At 43.8% G+C, this 22,238-nt stretch overlaps 1 protein-coding gene across 2 annotated transcripts in view; it reads right to left on the bottom strand.

Annotated features, from left to right (window-relative positions):
• The window catches only part of KIAA1107 (KIAA1107 ortholog), a 113,267-nt gene that overhangs the window by 14,315 nt on the left and 76,714 nt on the right, over positions 1-22,238 (bottom strand). For both annotated transcript variants that reach the window (XM_029617673.1, XM_029617674.1), the window contains exons 12-14: positions 16,658-16,787; positions 13,495-13,556; positions 11,567-12,251 (exon numbers count right to left, since the gene is read on the bottom strand). In XM_029617673.1, the coding sequence (XP_029473533.1) occupies positions 11,567-12,251; positions 13,495-13,556; positions 16,658-16,787 (877 nt within the window). The remainder of the gene's footprint in view (positions 1-11,566; positions 12,252-13,494; positions 13,557-16,657; positions 16,788-22,238) is intronic.

Below are 22,238 nucleotides of genomic sequence, written 5' to 3' on the forward strand. Positions count from 1 at the left end.
ATGTGATCTCTTGATTTCAGTAAAGCCTTGGACACTGTACCACACACAAAACTAATGAGCAAATTATCCAGCCAGAGTTTGAACAAAAGTTATATACTGGTTCAGAAATGAGTGAAGTAGCAGAGTGGCATTTATTGGGAACACCATACTAGTGAAAGGAAAGTGACTAGGAGAGTGCCAAAAGGATCAGTTCTACCTCCAGTCCACTTCAATGTCTAGGTAACACCGGGGAAAAGTTAGAAAAGTCTGCCTGTTTGCAGAAGATATGAAAATTTGCAACAGAGCAGACATACCAGAAGTGGTAAATGAGAGAATTTTAAAAAAATTTGAAAAATGGTCAAAGGAATGGCAACTATACTTTAAGAAAAAAAAATGCAGAGTCATATTTGGTATGCAGAAATCTAAGAACCAAATATATTTTTGGAGGATAAGAATTGGCAGACACCAAAGCAAAGACCTGAGGGTGGGGAAGGGACAACATCTCTAAAGATCTCAAAGTAGTCAATCAGTACAACAGAAGTAATTAACACCACATATGTGTCTGCCGAGGAGATGTGGCAGGTGCAAGCTGGAGATCTTGCTGCTGGGATTATTGACCGAGCAAGCTTCCTGCAGGGGCAGAGGAGAAATGGAAAACTTGGAGGATCCTAAATCTTTTCTATACCCAAGTCAGCAGATAAGAGCCAACATGGCAAAATGGGAATATTCTACCAGACCTGAGACCTGAGACCTGTGATTGCAGTAAGAAGCAAATCATACAACATCTCTTGGTCTACCCATTGCTCGAGTTTGGCTCCTGCACAATGCAGGATCCTGCTGAGGCCAACTCAAAAAGGGGCCAAAGTAATAAGACCCGTGGTGAAATTGGTGCTATTTTTCAGCATACATAGCAAAAACAGGCGCCTCCGTGGGATGTAATAAGAGGATGGCATGCAAATGAGATATGCACAGAAAATCTGCGCAGATATGCGTGCTACAATAGGCGCTGAAAGCCCTATGCAATAAACCAAGGTCATTATTTCTCTGCATTTTTTGTAAAATGAAATAAAAAATTTGAACAATGTTGCTAAGTGATGTTGCTGAAGTAAAAGCTTTAAGTCTGTTGCAGTAAGTTTCTACCAGCTTTGCACACAGTTTGGGAGTGATTTTTGCCCATTCTTCCTGACAGATTTGCTCCAGGTTGGCTGGATGAAGCTTATGGACTGCAATTTTCAAATAGTGCCACAGATTCTCGATTAGATTGAAATCTGGCCTTTGACTTGGCCATTGTAGAACATCCACCTTTTTGTTGTTCAACCACTCCTGTGTTGCTTTGGCCATGTGCTTGGGATCATTGTCCTGCTGAAAGGTGAACTTTCTCCCAAGTTTCAGTTTAGCAGACTGAAGCAGGTGGTGGTGTAGTATCTCCCTGTATGTTGTAGCATCCATCTGTCCTTCAATTTTAATAAGATGCCCAGTCCCCGCAGAGGAAAAACATCCTCACAAGATGATGCTGCCACCCCATACTTTATTGCTGGCATGGTGCTGGCTGTGGAATGGACAGTGTTAGTAAGTTTATACCACACATAGCGTTTTGAATTTTGGCGAAAGAGCACCATTTTTGACTCTTTTGACCACTGAACCTAATCCCACATTTTAGCTGGGTTACTCTGATACTTTCTAGAAAACTCCAGGCATGCTTTGATGTGCTTTTTCTTCAATAATGGCTTCTTTCTAGCCATCCTCCCATGCAGGCCAGTTGCATGCAGAGCTCTTGATATGGTTGACTGGTGCATCTCCACTCCAGTCTCAGTCACTGAACTCTTTGGCTCCTTCAAAGTAATTGTCAGCCTCTCTGTGGCTTCCCTCACAAGTCTCCTTGCTCTATGAGTTTTGAGGGACAGCCTTGTCTAGGCACAGTCTGGGTGGTATGATGCAGCTTCCATTTCCTCACAATTGAACCAACAGTGCTCACTATGATATCCAAGCACTTATATTTTGTAGCCTTTTCCTATCTTGTGCATGTCTATAATTTTATCTTTAATTTCCTTAGAATGCGTTTTGGTCTTCAGATTCACAGCCTGACTATGGTACTGGAATTAGGTTTTTTTTTAATCTAGAAAATAGGAAAATTAGTTTTTACCTGTTAATTTTCGTTCCTGTAGTACCACGGATCAGTCCAGACCATGGGTTGAGCCTCCTTTCCAGCAGGTGGAGACAGACTAAAACTGAAAGGATATCCTATATGAGGACAGAGCCTACCCTGTAGCCCTTCAGTATAACCATTGTCAAAGCAGAGAAAGAAAACACCATGGAACAAGCAAGAAACAGAAGAACTCTAGCAAACAACGAGAGAACTCCGAAAATCTTTGAACAAGAGAAAACAGTGAATGAACTCTGTGCATCGACACTCTTGCATGAATGCCCACAATCATCACATGGATGCTTCCGGTGCCTCTTATTAAGAAACACATAGAACAGAAAGAATAATGTAGGATACAGCATGGTAGGAATAGAACAAGGATCTTCAAGCGGACAGGAAGACAAGAAAACGGGAAGGGCGTCTGGACTGATCCGTGGTACTATAGGAACGAAAATTAACAGGTAAGAACTAATTTTCCTTTCCCTGTACGTACCCGGATCAGTCCAGACCATGGGATGTACCAAAGCTTCCCTAGTCAGGGTGGGACCTTGACAGTCCCACTCGAAGCACCTGCCGCCCAAAGGAACCAAAAACTGGTGCTTGGACATCCAGGCGGTAATGTCGAGCGAAAGTATGGAGAGACTTCCAAGTAGCTGCCCTGCATATCTCCTGCAGGGAGACCGACTGGCTCTCCACCCAGGACGCCGCCTGAGAACGCAAGGAATGGGCCTTAAGGCCCTCTGGGACTGGACATCCCTGACGATGTAAGCCGATGAGATTGCTTCCTTCAGCCAGTGAGATATCGTAATCTTAGAGGCCTGCTTGCCCCGGTTGGGGCCACTCCATAAGACAAAAAGATGATCCGATATTCGAAAGTCATTAGATACTTCCAGATAACGCATGAGAATGCGTTTCACATTGAGACGACGTAGTTCATCCCCGCCAGGACTAGTAATGTCCGCATAAGAGAACGCGGGGAGCTCGACCAACTGATTGACATGAAATGAAAAGAAGAGACGACCTTCAGCAAGAATGACGGGACCATCTTGAGAGAGACCCTGGAATCCGAAAAGTGTAAGAAAGGCTCGTGGCAAGACAACGTTTGGATCTCAGACACCTGCCTGGCAGAGCAAATGGCAACCAGAAATACCATCTTGAGTGTCAAATCTTTGAGAGTGGAATGGCAAAGAGGCTCAAAGGAGCCTGACCGAGTGCCCGAAGAACCAAGTTCAAACTCCATGAGGGACAAGTGGGACGCAACGGTGGCTTCAAATGTTTGACCCCTTTGAGAAAGCGGACAATATCCGGATGAGACGCAACCGCGTGGCCTTCGAGGCTTCCCAGGAGAGAACCGAGGGCCAACACCTGAACACGGAGTGAACCAAAGGAGAGACCCTGAGAGAGACCTCGCTGAAGGAACGAGAGGACGAGCGAGAGTGGGGCCGATAAAGTCGTAATGCCCGCTTCTATGCAGGCCAGCTCGAAGACCTTTCAAACCCGGACATAGGTAAGGGAAGTAGAAGTTTTGCGGGCCCGCAAGATAGTGGAGATGACATCATCGGAATATCCCCTCCGCCTTAGCCTTCGCCATTCAAAAGCCAAGCCGCAAGACAGAAGTGATCCGCCTGGTCAAAAAATACAGGACCTTGACTGAGAAGGTGTTGAAGATGGCCCAGACGAAGAGGACCTTCCAAAGCTAGGCTGACTAGATCCGCGAACCACGGTCTGCGAGGCCACTCAGGAGCTATGAGAATGACCGGGCCACTGTGAAGCTCTATCCGTCTGAGCACTTTCCCGATGAGGGGCCACGGAAGGGCTAGGGCATCTACCCCTTCTGCGCAGTGTTCCTGCCAGCGGCTGAAGAACCAGGGAGCCTTGGCGTTGTTCAGAGTCGCCATCAAGTCCAGGTGCGGGGGACCCCATTTGTCGATGATGAGAGACATGGCATCAGACAGCTCCCACTCGCCTGGATCCAGGCACTGGTGACTCAAGAAGTTGGCTTGCATGTTCTCGTTGCCCACAATGTGGGAGGCCACGAGGCAGTCCAGGTGCCGCTCCGCCCATGCAAGAAGGCGACTTGCTTCGAGGGCCACCAGACAACTCCTGGTGCCCTCTTGGCGATTGATGTATGCCACGGTGGTAGAATTGTCCGAGAGCACCCGGACCGCCCGGCGGTGAAGTAGAGGAAGAAAATCCTTGAGTGCTAGACGAACCGCCTGAGTCTCCAGGCGGTTGATGTGACAGCGAGACTGGACTGGGGACCAGTGCCCCTGCGTAGTCTGAGTCTTGCAAACTGCTCCCCAACCGGACAGGCTGGCATCTGTCATGACTACCATCCACTGCGGGGTCCGAAGGGACATTCCACGGAGAAGGTGCTTGAGCGAAAGCCACCATTGTAATTCGCTGATGGTAGAGGCTGAGAGGGGGAGCTGCATCTGAAACTGCTCAGATACTGGCTGCCAACGAGCCAACAAGGCTCTCTGTAACGGTCGCATATGTGCAAACGGCCAGGGGACCAGGTCGATCGTGGAAGCCATGGTCCCCAGGACCTGCAGATAATCCCATGCCATGGGAAGAGGCATGGAATACTGTGTACAATTCTGGTCGCTGCATCTCAAAAAAGATATAATTGCGATGGAGAAGGGCTACCAAAATGATAAGGGGAATGGAACAACTCCCCTATGAGGAAAGACTAAAGAGGTTAGGACTTTTCAGCTTGGAGAAGAGACGACTGAGGGGGGATATGATAGAGGTGTTTAAAATCATGAGAGGTCTAGAACGGGTAGATGTGAATCGGTTATTTACTCTTTCGGATAGTAGAAGGACTATTGGACACTCCATGAAGTTAGCATGGGGCACATTTAAAACTAATCGGAGAAAGTTCTTTTTTACTCAACGCACAATTAAACTCTGGAATTTGTTGCCAGAGAATGTGGTTCGTGCAGTTAGTATAGCTGTGTTTAAAAAAGGATTGGATAAGTTCTTGGAGGAGAAGTCCATTACCTGCTATTAAGTTCACTTAGAGAATAGCCACTGCCATTAGCAATGGTTACATGGAATAGACTTAGTTTTGGGGTACTTGCCAGGTTCTTATGGCCTGGATTGGCCACTGTTGGAAACAGGATGCTGGGCTTGATGGACCCTTGGTCTGACCCAGTATGGCATTTTCTTATGTTCTTATGGAGAAGAAGCCCTGGAGCTGATCCATCAGCTTGAAAGCTGTCGAGTCTGGTAGAAAGACCTTGCCGACGCGGGTATCAAAGCGAGCCCCCAGGAACTCCAAGACCTGAGACGGCTGGAGGTTGCTCTTGGAGAAGTTGACTATCCAACCTAGGGACGAGAGGAGAGCGAGTATGCGGTCCACCGCCTGGCGGCATAGGGTCGCTGACTTGGCCCGGATTAACCAATCGTCCAAGTATGGATGGACCAGGACACCATCCTTCTGAAGGGCTGCCGCCACCACCACCTTGGTAAACGTGCGTGGTGCTGTGGCGAGTCCGAAGGGCAGAGCCCTGAACTGGAAGTGTTGCCCTAAGATGTGAAACCGGAGGAACCTCTGATGTTCAGGACAGATTGGAATATGCAGATAGGCCTCCGTCAGATTGAGGGAGGCCAAGAATTCTCCGGGATGTACCGCCGCTATCACTACCCGAAGGGTTTCCATCCGGAAATGGGGCACTTTGAGGGCCCGGTTGACCCTCTTGAGATCCAGGATGGGACGGAAGGAGTCGTCCTTTTACTGGACCACGAAGTAGATTGAGTATTGGCCAGTGCCGAGCTCCGCCACCGGAACCGACAGATGGCCCCCAGCCTCTGAAGTCTGAGAAGGGTCTGGGTGACCACGGCCCACCTCCGGTGGCCGCATGGAGATACCATGTACAAGTCCAGGATGTTGTGAGCAAACTCTAAAGCACAGCCTTTGTCGATGGTTTCAAGGACCCACTGGTCCGACGTGATCTTGGCCCATTCCTCCACGAACATGGACAAACGACCACTTAAATTGGTAAACGGAAGGATGGGCCGGCGGATTCTCATTGGGAGGCGGGCTTGGGCGCAGGACGGTGGGAAGCGGCATCTCGAAAGGGCCAACGGCCTCGAAAGGACTGGGGCCAAGACTGGGCCCGAGAAGAATTTCCCCTGGGGAAGGCGCCCCTTGCTCTAGGGTTATAGCGGCGTTGGCCCGGAAGCGGGTGTGAGTAGGGAAGAAGGATCTAGCCTGTTTCGGGCGGTCCTCAGGCAACTTATAAACCTTGTTTTTCTCCAAGAACTTAATAAGCTGGTCCAGGTCCTCCCCAAAGAGCAACTTACCTTTGAAAGAGAGAGTACCCAGTTGCGCCTTGGAAGACGAATCAGCCGCCCAGTGGTGGAGCCAGAGGAGCCATCTGGCCGAGACCGCCGAAGCCATCGCCTTCGCGCGGAACAAATCGTATAGGGCATCCGCCCCATAAGCTACAGCGCCTTCTAACCTGTCAGCCTGCTCTGCCTCTGCCCCAGGAGGTCCTGGGTGCTGAGTAATTGTTGGACCCACCTAAGACTTGCCTGCTGCATGAGACTGCTGCAAATCGACGCCCGAACACCCAAAACCAGGATTTCAAAAATGTGCTTGAGATAGGATTCCAGCTTACGATCTTGGACATCTCTCAAAGCTGTAGCCCCTACCACCAAGATGGTGGTATGTTTAGTGACTGCCGTCACAAAAGAGTCTACCTTAGGCATCTTTAATAAATCTAAACATTCCTCCCCTGAGGAGCATTAGTTTGTGCATAAGGTGAAAAGGAAAAGAGCACGGTAGAGCCCTGAGCCCCGCTAGGACCGGGTCGAAGGAAGCCGGCATTGCCGCCAAAAACTCATCCACTGGGGGACAGTCAATCCCTAATTCTTGGGAGATGAAGGGAAGAAGAGGCTCTAGTTCCTCCCTACGAAAAAGGTGGAGAACCCGGGGGTCGTCCCCCTCCAGGGGGGAGGGATATCAACTGAGTCCGGATCCTGCTCCTGGGAAGACAGGGGGGCAGGGCCCCCAGGACCACATGGACCTGCATCACCCCCTGTCCAACCAGTGCCACAGGAGGGGAAGGAACAGGGAGCCGAGGGACCTTAGCTGGAGGAGGGGCGGGGGGGGGGGGGGGTTGTCTGCCTCCTCTTGCAAACTGGCCAAGTAAGATTTGTGCAATAAAAGCACAAAATCAGTTGAAAAACGGGGTCTAACCCCCCCCTAGGGGGGGGGGCAGCTAAAAAAAAAAAACAAAAAAACGAGTCCCGTGGCTCAGGCTGCTCTGAAAAAGAAGCAGCAGAGAAACCTAAAATGGCCGCCATTCCCCAGGTTTGACGGCCCGGGAACGGCGTGGCCAAACGGTTAGAAGGTCTGGATTGGGGTCCTGAAGGCATCGGGACCTCTGAGGAACCTCCCCCCCCCCCCGGCAAATATCTAGAACAAAATCCCTCTCTCGAGAGACGCAAGAAGGAATCCCCACAAGCCAGACACAGTGGGGATCTTGGCATGGCTCCGATTTGGGGGAGGAGCAGCACTTAAAATCAGCTGGGCTGCAGGAGCGGAGGCAGAGACTGAAGTCTGCACACCTAAACTCTCTCAGAGGCTGCCAAAAGTAAGGTAGAGAACTTTTCTCCCTTATATTATTCGTATGCTCTTTCTTTTTTTTTTTTAAAAGACAGGGAAAGATCCCAGCAGGCAGCCTTAGAAAGATTCAGACCAGTGAAGGGAGAAATTTATGGAGGGACAGGGAGAGAGAGCTGCTGAACAGGAGGAGTGACTGGCACCACCAATATCCACCCCTGCAGCCAAGGACCACCGGGAATAGGGAGCCTAGGCTATATAAAACAAGGGGTAGAGCCCCCCTAGGCCCCCGCAAGAACAAGGAGACAGGAACTGTCTCCTCTGGAAGCAAAACACAAACAGGCCGATACAGTAAGGACGCGTAAGGATGCATAAGAAAGAGTGCGGCAGTGCCGGGTGCACCCTCGTTTGCCGCACGCACAGTTTGGATCACATACCGCTCGATACAGTATTTAAATGAGACGCAAATGCAAGCCACGTCCAAAGCGCGTCCATGAAGCGGTAGGCGTGCGCAATCCATTTTACTGTATAGAGCGCTATACAGCACCTATACAGTATCCTGGGTGCACTGGTACCTGTCATTTCAAATGTCAGGTACCAGGAAGTGGATGGTTCTCCTACAGACCCCGCTGCCTTGAGCGCCCAGCGCCAGCAAGCCCCAGCAGCCGGCCATCGGAGGCAGGGAGCGCAACAAAGCACCCTCCTTCGGACAGGCAAGAGAGACGAAATTTCACAGGCAAACTTTTCCCCAGCCCCCGCTCACCTGCCCTGGCCACGGCCACGCAAGCCCCCAGCAGCAGCACGGCGTCCATGGGTGCCAGTCTCCCATGCGGGCGCGCTGACAGCTCCGGAGCAACCCCAGTCCTCTCCCCTCCTCCCGAGGCGCGCACCGCAGCTCCCCTGCCTCCCGGGGGCAACCGGTGGCGAGAGCGGCTTCAGCAGCCCGGGGCGGATCGGGCGTTCCCTATGTGAGGCGGCTCCCAGCAGCCCCTGCCGGTGAAAGTGCATGAACGCACGCCTGTACGCCTAATTTGGGCGCTCAAGGCAGCAGATCCTGTCAGTCACGGCGCGCGTTCATGCGCCTGCTGGGAGCTGCCTCGCATAGGGAGCGCCCGTGAAATTTCGTCTCTCTCTGCTGGGGCTTGCCTGACGCTTGTCAAGCTGGCAATCCCCGATGCCCGAGCGTAATCCAGAAATGATTTTCGCCCTGCGCCTTGCTTTATTTTTTGTAAAAGTTTTTCCCCCTTGTGCGAGAAGCATTTTTTTCTGTGGATTGGGTTGGTTTGGGACTGGGCAGCTAAGTTCACCACACTAATGCCAGGGTCAGGGTAGGTGGTAAATTAGCAGGTTAAAGTCGCGGCAAAACAGCTGATTAAAAAGGCGATAATTGGGGCGCACGTTACTGTATCAGAGGGAATAGCTAATCGGATCGTTTACATATCATATACATGCCGCGGGCGGAATGGGATACGCGTCGATTTCAAGAAGCGGTAAGGATTGGTAAAAACAGATAGTGAATCACGGATTAGACTTATGCGGCCAAATTGTGCATACAAAGCGGGTTAGAAACAGGGTAACCGCGGCCGCGCTTTACTGTATCGGCCTGAAAGTTCATACAAGGTCAAATTTTTTTTTTTTAAATCAATAAAGAGTAAATACTTGCTTGATCCAGACAGCGTGATAAGAAAAAGTATAAATAATCCCCAAAGGGACAGAGAATAAGGTAAACAGGGAACCACAGGGTGAGCTGCTCCACTTGCTGGAGAGCATACAAATATTGAAGGGCTACAGAGTAGGCTCTGTCCTCATATAGGATATCTTTTCAGTTTTAGTCTGTCTCCACATGCTGGAAAGGAGGCTCAACCCATGGTCTGGACTGATCCGGGTACGTACAGGGAACTGACTTTTTTTTTTTTTTTTTTGATTCACAAGTAGCCAGTTGTAAGCCAATTGTTAGGGCAATATCTTTCATCTGTATAAATTTGGATCTTCCACAGCACAAGGGTGAATACTTAAGTAAGCAAAATTTTTCAGTTTTTAATTTAATTTTACAAAAAATGCAGAGAAATAAGGTAAATTTTCAAAGTTAAAATTCATTAAGAGCATACTGGTTTGCAATAAACATACTGTCTGGAACAATCTGTATAAGTGTCACTTGTAATCCACACAAATCTGATGACTTTTTAGGGGGTTGAATACTTTTGCAAGCCACTGTATTTTCTAGAAGGGGGGAAAGAGGAGCTATGATATAAACATTCAAATTTTTTGCAAGCTTCAATAAAATAGCAGAATGAAGCATTTTCCAGAAAATGAAAAGTTCAGGAACATGGAGTATATGAAGCTGAAGATAAAAGTAATGTGAGAAAATACTATTTCCACTGACACTGTGGTGGACACATGCAACAGACGTCTAGTGGAAGTTATAGGAGTCAAAACAGAATTCAAGCATGCATGGGACAGACACAAAGGACCCGAGTGGCAGAAGAAAGGGGAGAGACTACCACAAATCCAGTATGATTTGTGACAGTATGGTAGGCTTGGACAAATAAGCTGTCTAGCACATACTTTGCCAAAAAAAAAAATAGTCCAAAACACAAAAATTATATAAACTAAGAAACTAATGACAACACATTTTAATGGTAACCTAGTTGAGCAAGAGGTTACACCAATTTGTGAAGAATTTTCTGTTTCACCCGTAGAACTTGGTGCAGGAACCAGGAGGTGGTGGGGATAGGCTTGGCTTGCATCATCTGGAAGGATACAGCAGTAGCAGGGAGAGAGTGGGAAGAGCAAAAACATGCACTTGTGGGAGTTGGAACAGAGTGAGCACTGGAGGTAGGGCTGAGCCTGGGGGAGAGGGGAGAGAAGAGGGAACATGGGGCTTTGAACCTGAGGAAATTTAGACTGAGTGGGAAGAAGGGGAGAGAGAGCTGGGAGAAAGGTGCTGGGTCTTTTGATGAACTACTATAGTAGCTCTGGGGAATTCTGCACTTAAAATTCACCATTGAATTAATTTAAAACACAATACAGGAAAGAGTTATTCCTCAAACAGTAATTATATTGTTGTTTTGATTAAAAGGATGCAGACTTAAAATATTATGGGCAGAATATTTAACTTTTTCGCACAAAATTCCCCCAGAAATAGATCAGTGGGTTACAATGGCAGCCTTTTCTGTTTAGTGTATTATGTTTCACTCTGCTACAGGATCTGTGCAATTTCTATTTGCAAAATTTTCAACATGGTTCAAGGCATAAACAATTGGCATTGTCTGTAGAAGAAAGTTTAGCAAATGGGTTGGGGAATGAGTGGCAGATGACACTGTTCTCCACTCTAATTCCATTAGAAAAAAGGTGTTAACATTATTTCACTGGAAAATATCAAGGGAATAATCAAAGTAAATATTTTATGTACTGGAGGAACAGGTATTGTGGAATCAGTAATAGTTATCTACTTAAATGTTTCAAATTCTTTTCAAAATGGCCCACTGTCAGTCCTCATTGCTTAATTATCTGCATAGTGAAGACCACTGAAATTAATATTTACAGAACCTTCATTAATCGGCTTTACAATTCTTTAAATTTTCCATTTTGTTCATTATAGAATAACTCCTGTAGCACTAAATCAGATGTATTCTGGGTAGTTGATTACCGACAATTCCTTTTGTGCTAGAGGTAATGGGGTCACCTTTGACAAAAACAATCAGAATAGCCTTTGGGAAAAAAAACCCAAACAAACAAAACTTTAGTGAGACATGACTGAAGAGGTTAAAGCCACGCAATCACCAAGATTCTATTTTTAAACTAAAAAATCTCTCTACATTCTGACTAAATATACTTGATTCTTATTTTTCAGATAAAAAGGTAGAACTCACCAACAGAGAGATCCCTGGAACTATCCATGCTGCTTTTCGGTGAACTACTTTGCAGTGAGTTAGGAAGCTTTGCTTCATCTACAAGAACAACTTCTCGGGGTCCTTCTGGGCATTCATTTAATGTCTGAACATCTTTCTCTGTATTTGCAGGTTTTCTGGAAGGTCCCGAACCTATGACTGGAGATACAAGTTCTTTCCCCATGGTCTTCTTTACAGGCTTTGCTTTGATGTGCACACTAGAGCTACCAATATGTACTTTAGGTCTGGCCCCTGAATTCTTCCCGTCCTGGTTTGTTATTCCTTTGCCATTTGCTGACTCTCTCGGGCCACTTACAGACATTGGCCTTTCTGAATCTTGCTTAGTATCTATGTTATCAGAGTTTCCATTGCTTTCCACTTTGGGTTTCACAACAGTTTTAGTTTTTGCTGTAGCTATTTTTACCACAGATTTGACATCTTTTGTTGTCTTGGGCACCACCTTTTTAATGTCTTTCCCCTTTAAGTCATCATGTTTTGAAACTTTACTTGAAGTGTTTCTGTTGGTAGCTGATGTATGTCCAGATGCTCCTAATCCATCAGATTTCATCTTTACTTGATTAGAAGATGATTGATTCAAACAGTCTCTTCTGTTTGTTGCTTTCCAAGATGTTTGCTTTATATTAGATTCAGTATTACATCTGTTTAGCTGAAAAGAGGAGAACATCAAGGATAGTGGACTAATAATCACTTATAGATCCTTGAAATTACTAACCAAAAAACTTACACTTAGCTTTTAAAACAGCTGATTAAGAGTTTCTAAATTGAATTCTTGGTTAATTGAACCTTAAGTTGTGAGATCTACTGTATCTTAAACAAGTAACATAAAATGGGTCAATAGGCTTATCCCAATTAGAGGTATTTTATATAATTGCGTATATAAATCAAATAAGATTATTAAATACATGCAAGTTATCTTTACCCTGGAACATATACAAGTATTTCAATGCATTAAGTGTGTACTTTTCCTACCTATTTTAAAAATATACATGGAAAATAAAAGTAGGACTTGCGTAAAACCTGATTTATGCACATAAGTTGGCATATTTTAAAAACATGCATGCGTCATTGAAATTATCAGTTTACCAATTACGCAACTAGTTCACCCAGTCCTTCTCCAGGTCACTGAGACCCCCCTAGTTCTCCCTCCCAGCCAATACCTTACAATAAACAAGTCTGATATCAATTCTGCAAGATAATCAGGTATAAAATTACATGAGTAAGTTGACAAATGTACATGTGTCTTTTAAAATAGAAACTTAACATGTAACTGTTGGCCACAGCCCTAGACCGCTCCTTTTACGCATGTACATGTGCAAACAAAATGTAAAGTATGCACATACTCTCAACTTTTATAAAATAGCAATTGCGTAAGTATAGGCTACTTACTTGCATAAAATGATCTCCATTGTGCATATGGCAGAAAGTTACTGCTGGTATGAATATGCACACTCCGCAGACATAGCCTTTATATACAAAACTTTAATTGCTCTTTTTAATTTAGTTATCTATATTATGCTTGCATAATTCAACTGAAGCTTGGGAGTCACCAGGTCTGCCTTTCTCCACTCCCTTTTTTCTATGCATTTCCATCATGAATCTGGGCATTGCATGCTAGGAAAAAACTTAAGCCAAAACAAAAATGGACCAGTAAATAGCATAACTTGACTAACATAATTCCTTTCAAAAGTGATAATTCTTATGACCTCTTATGAAAAAAATAAATAAGTGTTTAGCCCTTATGGGTGTCTGACTAACCGGTTTCATATCATCATCTGTGAGAGGCTTGGAATATACCTCGCCTAAATTTAAGAAAATGCAGTGCCAGCAACTGCGTATTTCCCCCTGCCTGTTCTTTCATCATGAATAAACAAGGTTTAAAAAGAGATTACCTGAGAACTAGTAAATACTGGTTTTTTGCCAAGTCTTCGATCATCACCTTTGTCAAAGGCAGCTATATAATTAAAAAAATAAATAAAAAATCTTGATTTAGGGAACATCATTTGAGAGAGAGAGAAAAAATGTATGTAATATGCACATTGTTTCCAAACAAGATATGTATATTTACAAAGCTGATAGAGCATATCAAAGATTTCCCACTAAATGAAAAAGAAATCTTCAGAGAAAGGGAAGCAAACAGCAAGTTTAAACAGCAGTATAGGTTGCATTTTGCTATCATGTCAAAAATCATGATTATTGCAAAATTGTAAGTGACATTTATTTTCTTTTATTACATAATGCATAAACTTTGGCAATTCCCGTACAAACTGCAATGTCAAAGTTTCTATGAAGAGAATGAAGACAGCATGCTGAGGATACTTACAGAACACTATCTTAATACCAACAGTTTCCTCATCTTTAGAATTCTAGCTCAACTGGAACTGACAGTCATTGGGTTTCAATACAATGAACTTTCCATTTACAACTAACCCTGTTTTTCCACCTATTTGATATCCTCATCACAATTTACGTGGTCCAATCATTGCAGTGACAGTCCTCAACCAGGGTCAACACACCAGGGCTCCTTCCCAAAACCCTTCAATCATGGGCCCTACATGCAGCCACTAGCTGCTGCCATGATGCAATGACTAGGACTCTCTCCAGATTGGGGAGAGGAGGAATGAGGACCGAGGATTGAAGAAGGAAAAAGCTTCCCCCAGACCACCGCCACCTGTGAAGAGGTTACTGCAGGGTGGCTGTAGTGAGCCTTTCCCTGATGATCCATTTTCCATGGAATTTCCCTACCTGTCCTGTACTGTCCATGGAGCACCGCACTATTGAAACCACAAAGCAAAGGAGGACATGATAGTTGTGTCAACTGATGGGATGTTTCGGCCTGCTCCTGCCAGCTGAAGCGATGTAGATTGGGGGGAGAGTTGCACAGAGAGGCAACAGGTCCCGAATACTTGTGCTGCAAACTGCAGAGGTGCTAAAATGTCCATGCTATTTAGCATGCTTGCTTTAAGGAAATTTTAGCATGGCCACACACACTGTAAAATTAGCCTGGTACATCAATTACAAAAAGCCTTTACACAGTGCCATAGCACATAGGCCCCTAAGGGAGAAAACAAAAAAAAACCAAAACAAAAACGTGTGCACACAGCAAAGAATCAATACAAAAACTCAAAAAAACTTGCAGAGATCCAGAAATATTTTACTGTTTGGACAACAGAAAGATTCCAAATAGAGTGGCATGGGTCCAGAGTTGTGCAGCTACCCTGTCACTTGCTTAAAAGCAGTTTCTGAAAGGATCCTGATACACACACCCAAGTCACATGACCCATGTGTACACAACTGTGGACACTACTACAAAAAATCTAACACCACCAGATGAAAGATAATCCTGTACCTTTCTCTGTGTACACAATAAAAAATGTAAAACAGAATATGACAGCGGTATTTTTAGAACTTTTTTGGGCATAAAACATGCTAAGGAAGGAACTTGCTAGACAACATTTTGAATTATGTTTCAAGAAGCCTATTTAAGATCCTAAAGGAGACAACAGCATACAACTAAAAAAACCCCACCAAAAACCAAAACAAAAAACCCAAAACCAAACCTTGAGAATCCATCAAGATAGAGAGCAATACCCACTAATATATATATTTTTTGACTTGATAGTTTCCTCCTGCTTCCTTGGGTTTCCAGCTCAATAAGAACTAGGGCTGGGATCCAGCATCATGCGTCTTCATTCACAGTGATATTTTCCCCTCCCTCCCAACTCACTTTAGTCTAGCAAAAGTCCTTTGGGCCATACCCCAAGGCTCCTTTTGAAACACTGAAATCATAGGCCCTAAATCTGCCACTATGATAACAGACTCCTTTCCCCCACCAGGGGCTGTGGACACTGCCTCCGCAGTATCCCCAGCCGACCTGGGAAACAGAAGATCTGAGCCCATGTCACTCCGCATGACAATGTGCAACACTGCCACTGAGCCGGCTCCAGTTCTAAATTATGTGTTTTATAGCGTATGAATAACAACTTTTAAAATAAGATCAGCAGCATATACATTCAAAAAAGCCCATTAGCAAGATCCTTTTCAGAAAAGGACTATGTTATGTAGAGAGAGAAACAAGCTTTGATCCAAGAAATTCATCAAATTTTCTTCCAGTTAAATTGGAAATATGCTTTGTCAGGGAAGAACAATAGAAACTATCTACATCTATTGTTATGCATCTTTCATTACATATATATTCCTGATTTTATTATGATTTCATCAGCAAATCTTTTTTTTTTTTTTAAATGAAATAAGTTACTTGCATGTATCAGCTCCCATTCATGATGATGATTTTATGGTGTTGCTTTTTTTTTTTTTTCTTTACAGCTAACCACACAAACAAAAATAAATATTCTGCATGGCCTGGAAACCATTTTTAGCTGCACACCCACAGAATTTTAGTTCATGTATGTGGAACAAAGACATTCACAATAAAAGCCTCTTTTGTTTAATGTTGATGTTCCAAGTCTTGGCTGCTACATTTCAAAGACCGCTATGCACCTCCTTAGGGGCCCAAATACACATAATGTGTCACTATAACAAACAGCTGCAAAAGCAAGCTAATTTATTCACAGCCCACAAGATAAACAATATATGCAGGAGATGAGGCCATACATAGTAACAATATGAACAGCATGAAACCTGAAAAACTGCACAATTTTAGCACCAGAAAGCTTTTAATTAATAAAATTTGCTTTCAAAACAAGACTATAAAAATCAACATATTGAAATATTGTTGAATTACAAAAATTGTTATCCACTTTGCATGGCTGTTCCAATATAGGCAAAATAATTTTAAATAAAAAATAAATACAATCTAAAATTACTATGTTTCCAAGTATAAGGTTATATTCCTTTGAAAAATCCAGTAGAAAAATCTTACTATACTCTAGTACAAAATTAAACAAAAAAACCCCAAATTAGCCACATCCATGTTAAATCTGATTGCTGTATTTTAAAATTAATGATCTTTCATACCCGTTTCTCTGCAAGGCATTACAGTGTTTTCTGTAGAACACATCTTAATGAAACAATGGCTTCTGATGGCTAACATACCTGCTTGTATTTTCTGCTGATCATCCAAGCTCATGAGCTTCCAGCTTTCCGTGTGACGAACAGCATAAAATGACTGAACCAGGAAGATCCACAGCTTATCACGCAGAGCCTGGATCGTGCATGTAAAATCCTGTGTTCAAGCAACAAATCAGCAGCTAGTAAGAACCAGATTGCCATGGCAACTAGTCATTATTCCTCTCAGAATCTACTCACTCCCTAAGCTAGATCAATGATGTCACTGCTTAGCTTCTGCAATCGTCTCCAGTAGACGCGGTTTATAAAGGTTTCCTGTTCTGCACCACAGCATTATAGCCAGTATGAAATCCAAGTCACTCCCACAGAAGTCAAAACACCATCTGAAACTAATAAATGCCCCTTTTTTCTAGGAATCCTTCTACAGTCTTTTACAGGCAGCTTGTCATTTACAAGGTCAAATATGCTAGGAAAAAAATACCGTATCTGACTGAACAGGCATCATTCATGCTGAGTAACTCAGAACGCTATGGACCATGCTTTCTAGTACTTTTTAAAACATTTGTTTTCTTACAAGCTCCTTTGAACTTCAAATATTAACCTGAGAACAGTGGTACTCACATCAATATGGGGGTAATTTTCAAAAGGATTTAAAAGCGTAAAATTAGCATATATCGTAGCAATTTCCATTTACGCACATAAAACCCAGTTTTAGGTGTTTATATCTTTGAAAAATTACTCCCTATATGCAGCACAAGTTTAATGTATTCTTTGAAAAAATAAAAAAAAGTAAAAAGTCACCAGAAATAGCTGAAAACCGTATGCTTCATATCATGCAATTGGTGGAACAGAAACATGCCAGAAGCAAAAAAAAACAAAACTTATAAAAGAACAAAAGATGCTATTAGCCTATATATAGGGACCTTCATTTTCAGTTTTTATTTTATTTTTCAGTGTTTATTTCAACAAGAACAAAAATTATATTTACCCAGAAAAATGGAGAGTTGATTTTTTCCACTGATTTCTCCCATTTTTGTCTTGTTGTACTAAACACTGAAATTGCAAGCCGAAATAAAATCAAAACTGAAAACAAAAGTTCCTACCTATATAATATAGTCAGTTTCTGTCCACGAATCACACTCCCTCCCATAAAAAGAGTCCGATGTCATAAAAGGCTCTCGCCAACCTATCAGCTTGTGAACCAGTTGCCAAGCAACCAGGCAAGCACACTGCCAGCCAGTAACTCAAAGCCAGTCAGCCAGACACACACACACACACACATATGATACCGTAACAGACTGGTGGTAGCTAATGGGGAAGGCGGCCACAGACTGAGGGAGAGAACTGAGGCTGGGGACAGGCTATTGATCCAATATGCAGAGAGAAGAGAAAGAACTGCTGACAGTGACATTGAGATGGTGGGGAATTGAGACTGAAGAGGGCTGCTTGGGGTAATAGGAATATGCATCCTCCAAAAATTCATTTCACTTTTTTTTTTTTTTGTGGGGGGGGGTTTGCAGGTTCCACTTCATTTAATGTTTATTGCAGTTTAGGTCATGTGCCAAACCAAAAACAAACAAAAAACCCTCCAAAACTCACAAACAGGGTCTACCCAGGATCCTCTGAACACCCTTCTATCTCCCCCTCAATAACGTTGCTGGAGACCATCCCAGCTCCTACTTCCCCTTCCATGGGGGTCCTATTAGTGAAAGGGAATGGAGGGATGCCCACTTGTCTCCTGCCCCTAAAGGGTGCTAGCCAGCCCTGAAACTGGCACCATTTTGAGGTCACAATGGCATTGATCTCATAGACCGCTGGTATCATTTTTAAAGAGATGTTCAAGGAGCAGGTGGGGTGAGTAGGCATCCTTCTCGCTTCTTTCACCAGCAGAACCCTACAGAAGGGGCAAGTGGGGGCCAGGCTGGTCCCTGGCCCCCTTTTCAAAAAGGAAGGGGTCCAGGCCCCATCACATTTTTTTGAGGGGGGTGCATCTGAGGGCCCAGGAAATTTGCTGGCCTCTCTAAATATAGTTTTACTCACAGTAGGGGGAAGCATCCCTGGGGATAAGGTACATATGTGTGCAGATGTTTTACGATTTCTATTATAGTTTAAAAAATTTGTTAACAAGCAGACATTGCATGAGACTATACATAAATACATATTGATTTAAAAAGATAACCCATATAGTCCTAGATAGAGATCCACAAAAGGGAAGAGAGAAAAGAATTACAACACTAAAAAGAACCATAAATGCAAGTAAGCTGTGAAAATCATAAGCCAATGAAAAAAACAAATATACAATTTGGCCATATCAGAATGAATGTACTTTAAATTACACCCTCTGAAGAAACAAACAGAGCTAATTTCCCTTCTGTGTTTTGCTACAAACTCTCAGAACTGGTAAGGTTCCCAGAATATGTAACTAGCATTCTTAAACTTATACACGGGGATGGTAACTTTTAAATAGCCATGCGAGCATACATGTATGCGTGTATAGCGACTAGAGCAAATGGACACACGCCTGTGCGACAAATACCGGCTCTATCGTGTACAAGGAGGGATTTTATTTGATACGTGTGCCAACACAGTTACTAGCTTCCCAAGTTCGGCCAGGTAAATGATCCTATTAGCCCCAACCCTTCAAACCCTGCTGACTGCCTAAATGTTTGGGGTTTTTTTCAACTTACGCAACATCCATAGCAGAGGTAAAGTTATGCGGTAAGGGACACTGGTGCGCATTTGCGTGCGTAATACTTATGTGCACATTTCAAGTGACCTTCCCAGAATACCGACGTCCCAACTATTCTCCGCCCAGACCACTCCCCACCCCCCTTTTAACTTTTTGATTTGTCGAGTTTCTTAAAATCCCACCAGAGCCCGCCTGCCCGAGATACGTGCCTATCTCCCGACTTTGGCACGCATAGGGGCTATTAAAATTCACCTTTTAAGGGGCAACTTGTATTTTTAAAACCATCTAGTGAAAATGTATCTGCAAAGATTTGCAACTTTTTTTGTGGATATTTTTTCCCTTCAAAAACAATGCCTCCCACTCAGTATACATAAAAATATGCACTTTGTGGAACACCATGCAGCATTTATCTGCAAGGAGGCTAGGCAGTTTTCAGAAAGCCCTTTCACCCTGGTAAATAATTATTCATGCAGATTTTTAAAAATTGCCCTCCCCAAGGGATATCTTGGAGAAGTGGAAGCCAACCTAATGATTTCCTAACTTAGCAACAAATAAATCTGCCTTTTTATTTGTTTTGTATGAGATATCTGAGAACAGTCCAGTATGAAAACCCATGAAGCACATAGTACCATTTTAAAAACAAAACCAATATTAAATTGTTTGGCTCTATAACAAAGGAAATTAACAATGTTCCCCTGCTCTGACTGGATTTGGATGTTGAGATCTCCAATTCTTGCTTAAAAGAAAAATCTGTTGACAGGGAAAAGCAAAGCCAGATATAACCTGAACCAGTGGTTCTCAACCTTTTTTCTGTCGGGACACAGCTGACAGATGGTTCTCACATGCGTGACACACTGAACACATGATCGTCACTGGGCTAAATGTAAACATGTACTCTATCTACAGGAACTGCCCTGACCCCCCTATAATGGGTGCAGAACAGAACTAAGACATTCCCTGTTCAATTTACCATACAAAAAAAGATATTTCTGGTGTCATCTCAGTAACAGCAACATAAACACTCTCTCCTACCAGACACAATAGCCCTCCTCATGAAAAAACAGTAATTTACCACCAATACATGTACTGATGAGAAAACACAACAAATAATATTGATACAAATGCCTACATGCTAGTAAAATACCTTACCTCGGTCACACACATAGAATCGACCTTCACCAAGTACAGAAAAACCACAAATTACAAATATGGAGACAGAAACTGGAATGAAAAGCCACTCTGCATTCAGTGCAAAACAGAAATATAGCACCTAACAGACTCCCAGGATCTGCAATAATGTACACAAACTGAATGAGTTCCATAATGCAGGTGTAACTTTTTGCGCATTAAAACAGTAACAACCCTACCTATGAAAAGGCAACACTACAAATATTTAACCAGGCCCTAAACACCAATACATCTCCTATTAGCCATGCTGCTATAGATCCCTACACAAACTACAAGCTTGCAGAATACCCTTAGCTGGGTCACACACGCAGAACACAGACACTCACCAAATACAGAATCAAGTGACCTTCAAGTTAATGTTTTTGTTTTTCCATTGTTGCACTGCATACACTTATTCTGGCTTCTTGCAGTTTCCAGTTCAGTTTTTGTCTCCACATTTCTATTTATACATTTCTCAAGTAAAATATAATAATAATCCTAAAACTAGAATAATAAATGTTTCAAAAGAACTGATAACAGAACATCCAATCATTAGAAATTTACAAATTATTAAAACTTCTCTAAACACCAATAAAATATTTCAAACAGCAGACATCACAATATCTAATAATTAAAATGGCAATCAATCAAGATAAATAAGCTTAAAAAGTCACCTTTACTTACCCTCTCCAGCAACTCTCCTACTCCTTTCCCTTGTAGGCTAATAGCACACACCAGAAACAGCAATAGCTGCTGAAGCTCTGTCCTCACGCTCCTCTTCTTTAGGGCCCATGACTAGTCTATCTCACACATACATTCTGTCTCTCACACACCAGTCATCTTTCTCTCTCACATACATACCAGTCACCTCCCTGACCAATCTTTTTCTCTCACACACCCACACAGGTCACCTCCCTGACCAATCTCTTTCTCTCACACACCCACACCTGTCACCTCCCTGACCAATCTCTTTCTCTCTCACACACAATCTCCCTTACCAATCTGTCTCTCTCACACACACATAATCTCCCTTACCAATCTGTCTCTCTCACACACATAACCTCCCTGACCACTCTCTTGCTCTCACGTTTTCTTACTTACATGCAGTCTCAATCAAATATTTTCTCACACACACACACAGACACGCTGACTCACTCTCTCTGTCTCACTCACCCCACCACCAGCACACATGGTAGCTACAACACAAGGCAGCCGGTATGCTGCTATTAAAGCAGAGTCACGACAGGCTGGGAACTGCAGCAGGAGCGACTCCCCCAGACCTGCAGCGGTAAGGAGGCAGCGCTCAGCTGTTTGCCTGTGTTGCGAACATTGCGGTGCAGAGCGGGCAGCTGAGGATGTGGCCATGCTGATTTCTTGCTGCGCTGCTGTTTGGGAAATCCGTCGATTAGTTGCACCGGGTCTGCGGCATTGGGCAGGATCCAACTGGGGGTATTGGTGCTGAAACAGCAGGCGGAGAGCATGGAGGATGAGAATTGAGATACACTGAAGATTCTCTGTGGAGGGAAGGAGCTTGCTCAGCTCCCAATTACACTGGGGTCATGGCTCTCTGTGCCTTTCTATAACCAGCTTGTAATACTACTCCCTTTCTTTGCTTAACATCCCTCATCTCAAATATCCAGGTCTACTTAGAAATTTGTCCTTTCACTAAGTAGACAGTTATAGGCTGATAATTAGTAAAGCAATGGTCTGCCGAATGACTCACTACATCCAGCAAGGAAGAGCATCCCTAAT

This window comes from Rhinatrema bivittatum, chromosome 10, assembly GCF_901001135.1.
Source record: "Rhinatrema bivittatum chromosome 10, aRhiBiv1.1, whole genome shotgun sequence".
In the NCBI taxonomy this organism is placed as follows: Eukaryota; Metazoa; Chordata; class Amphibia; order Gymnophiona; family Rhinatrematidae; genus Rhinatrema; species Rhinatrema bivittatum.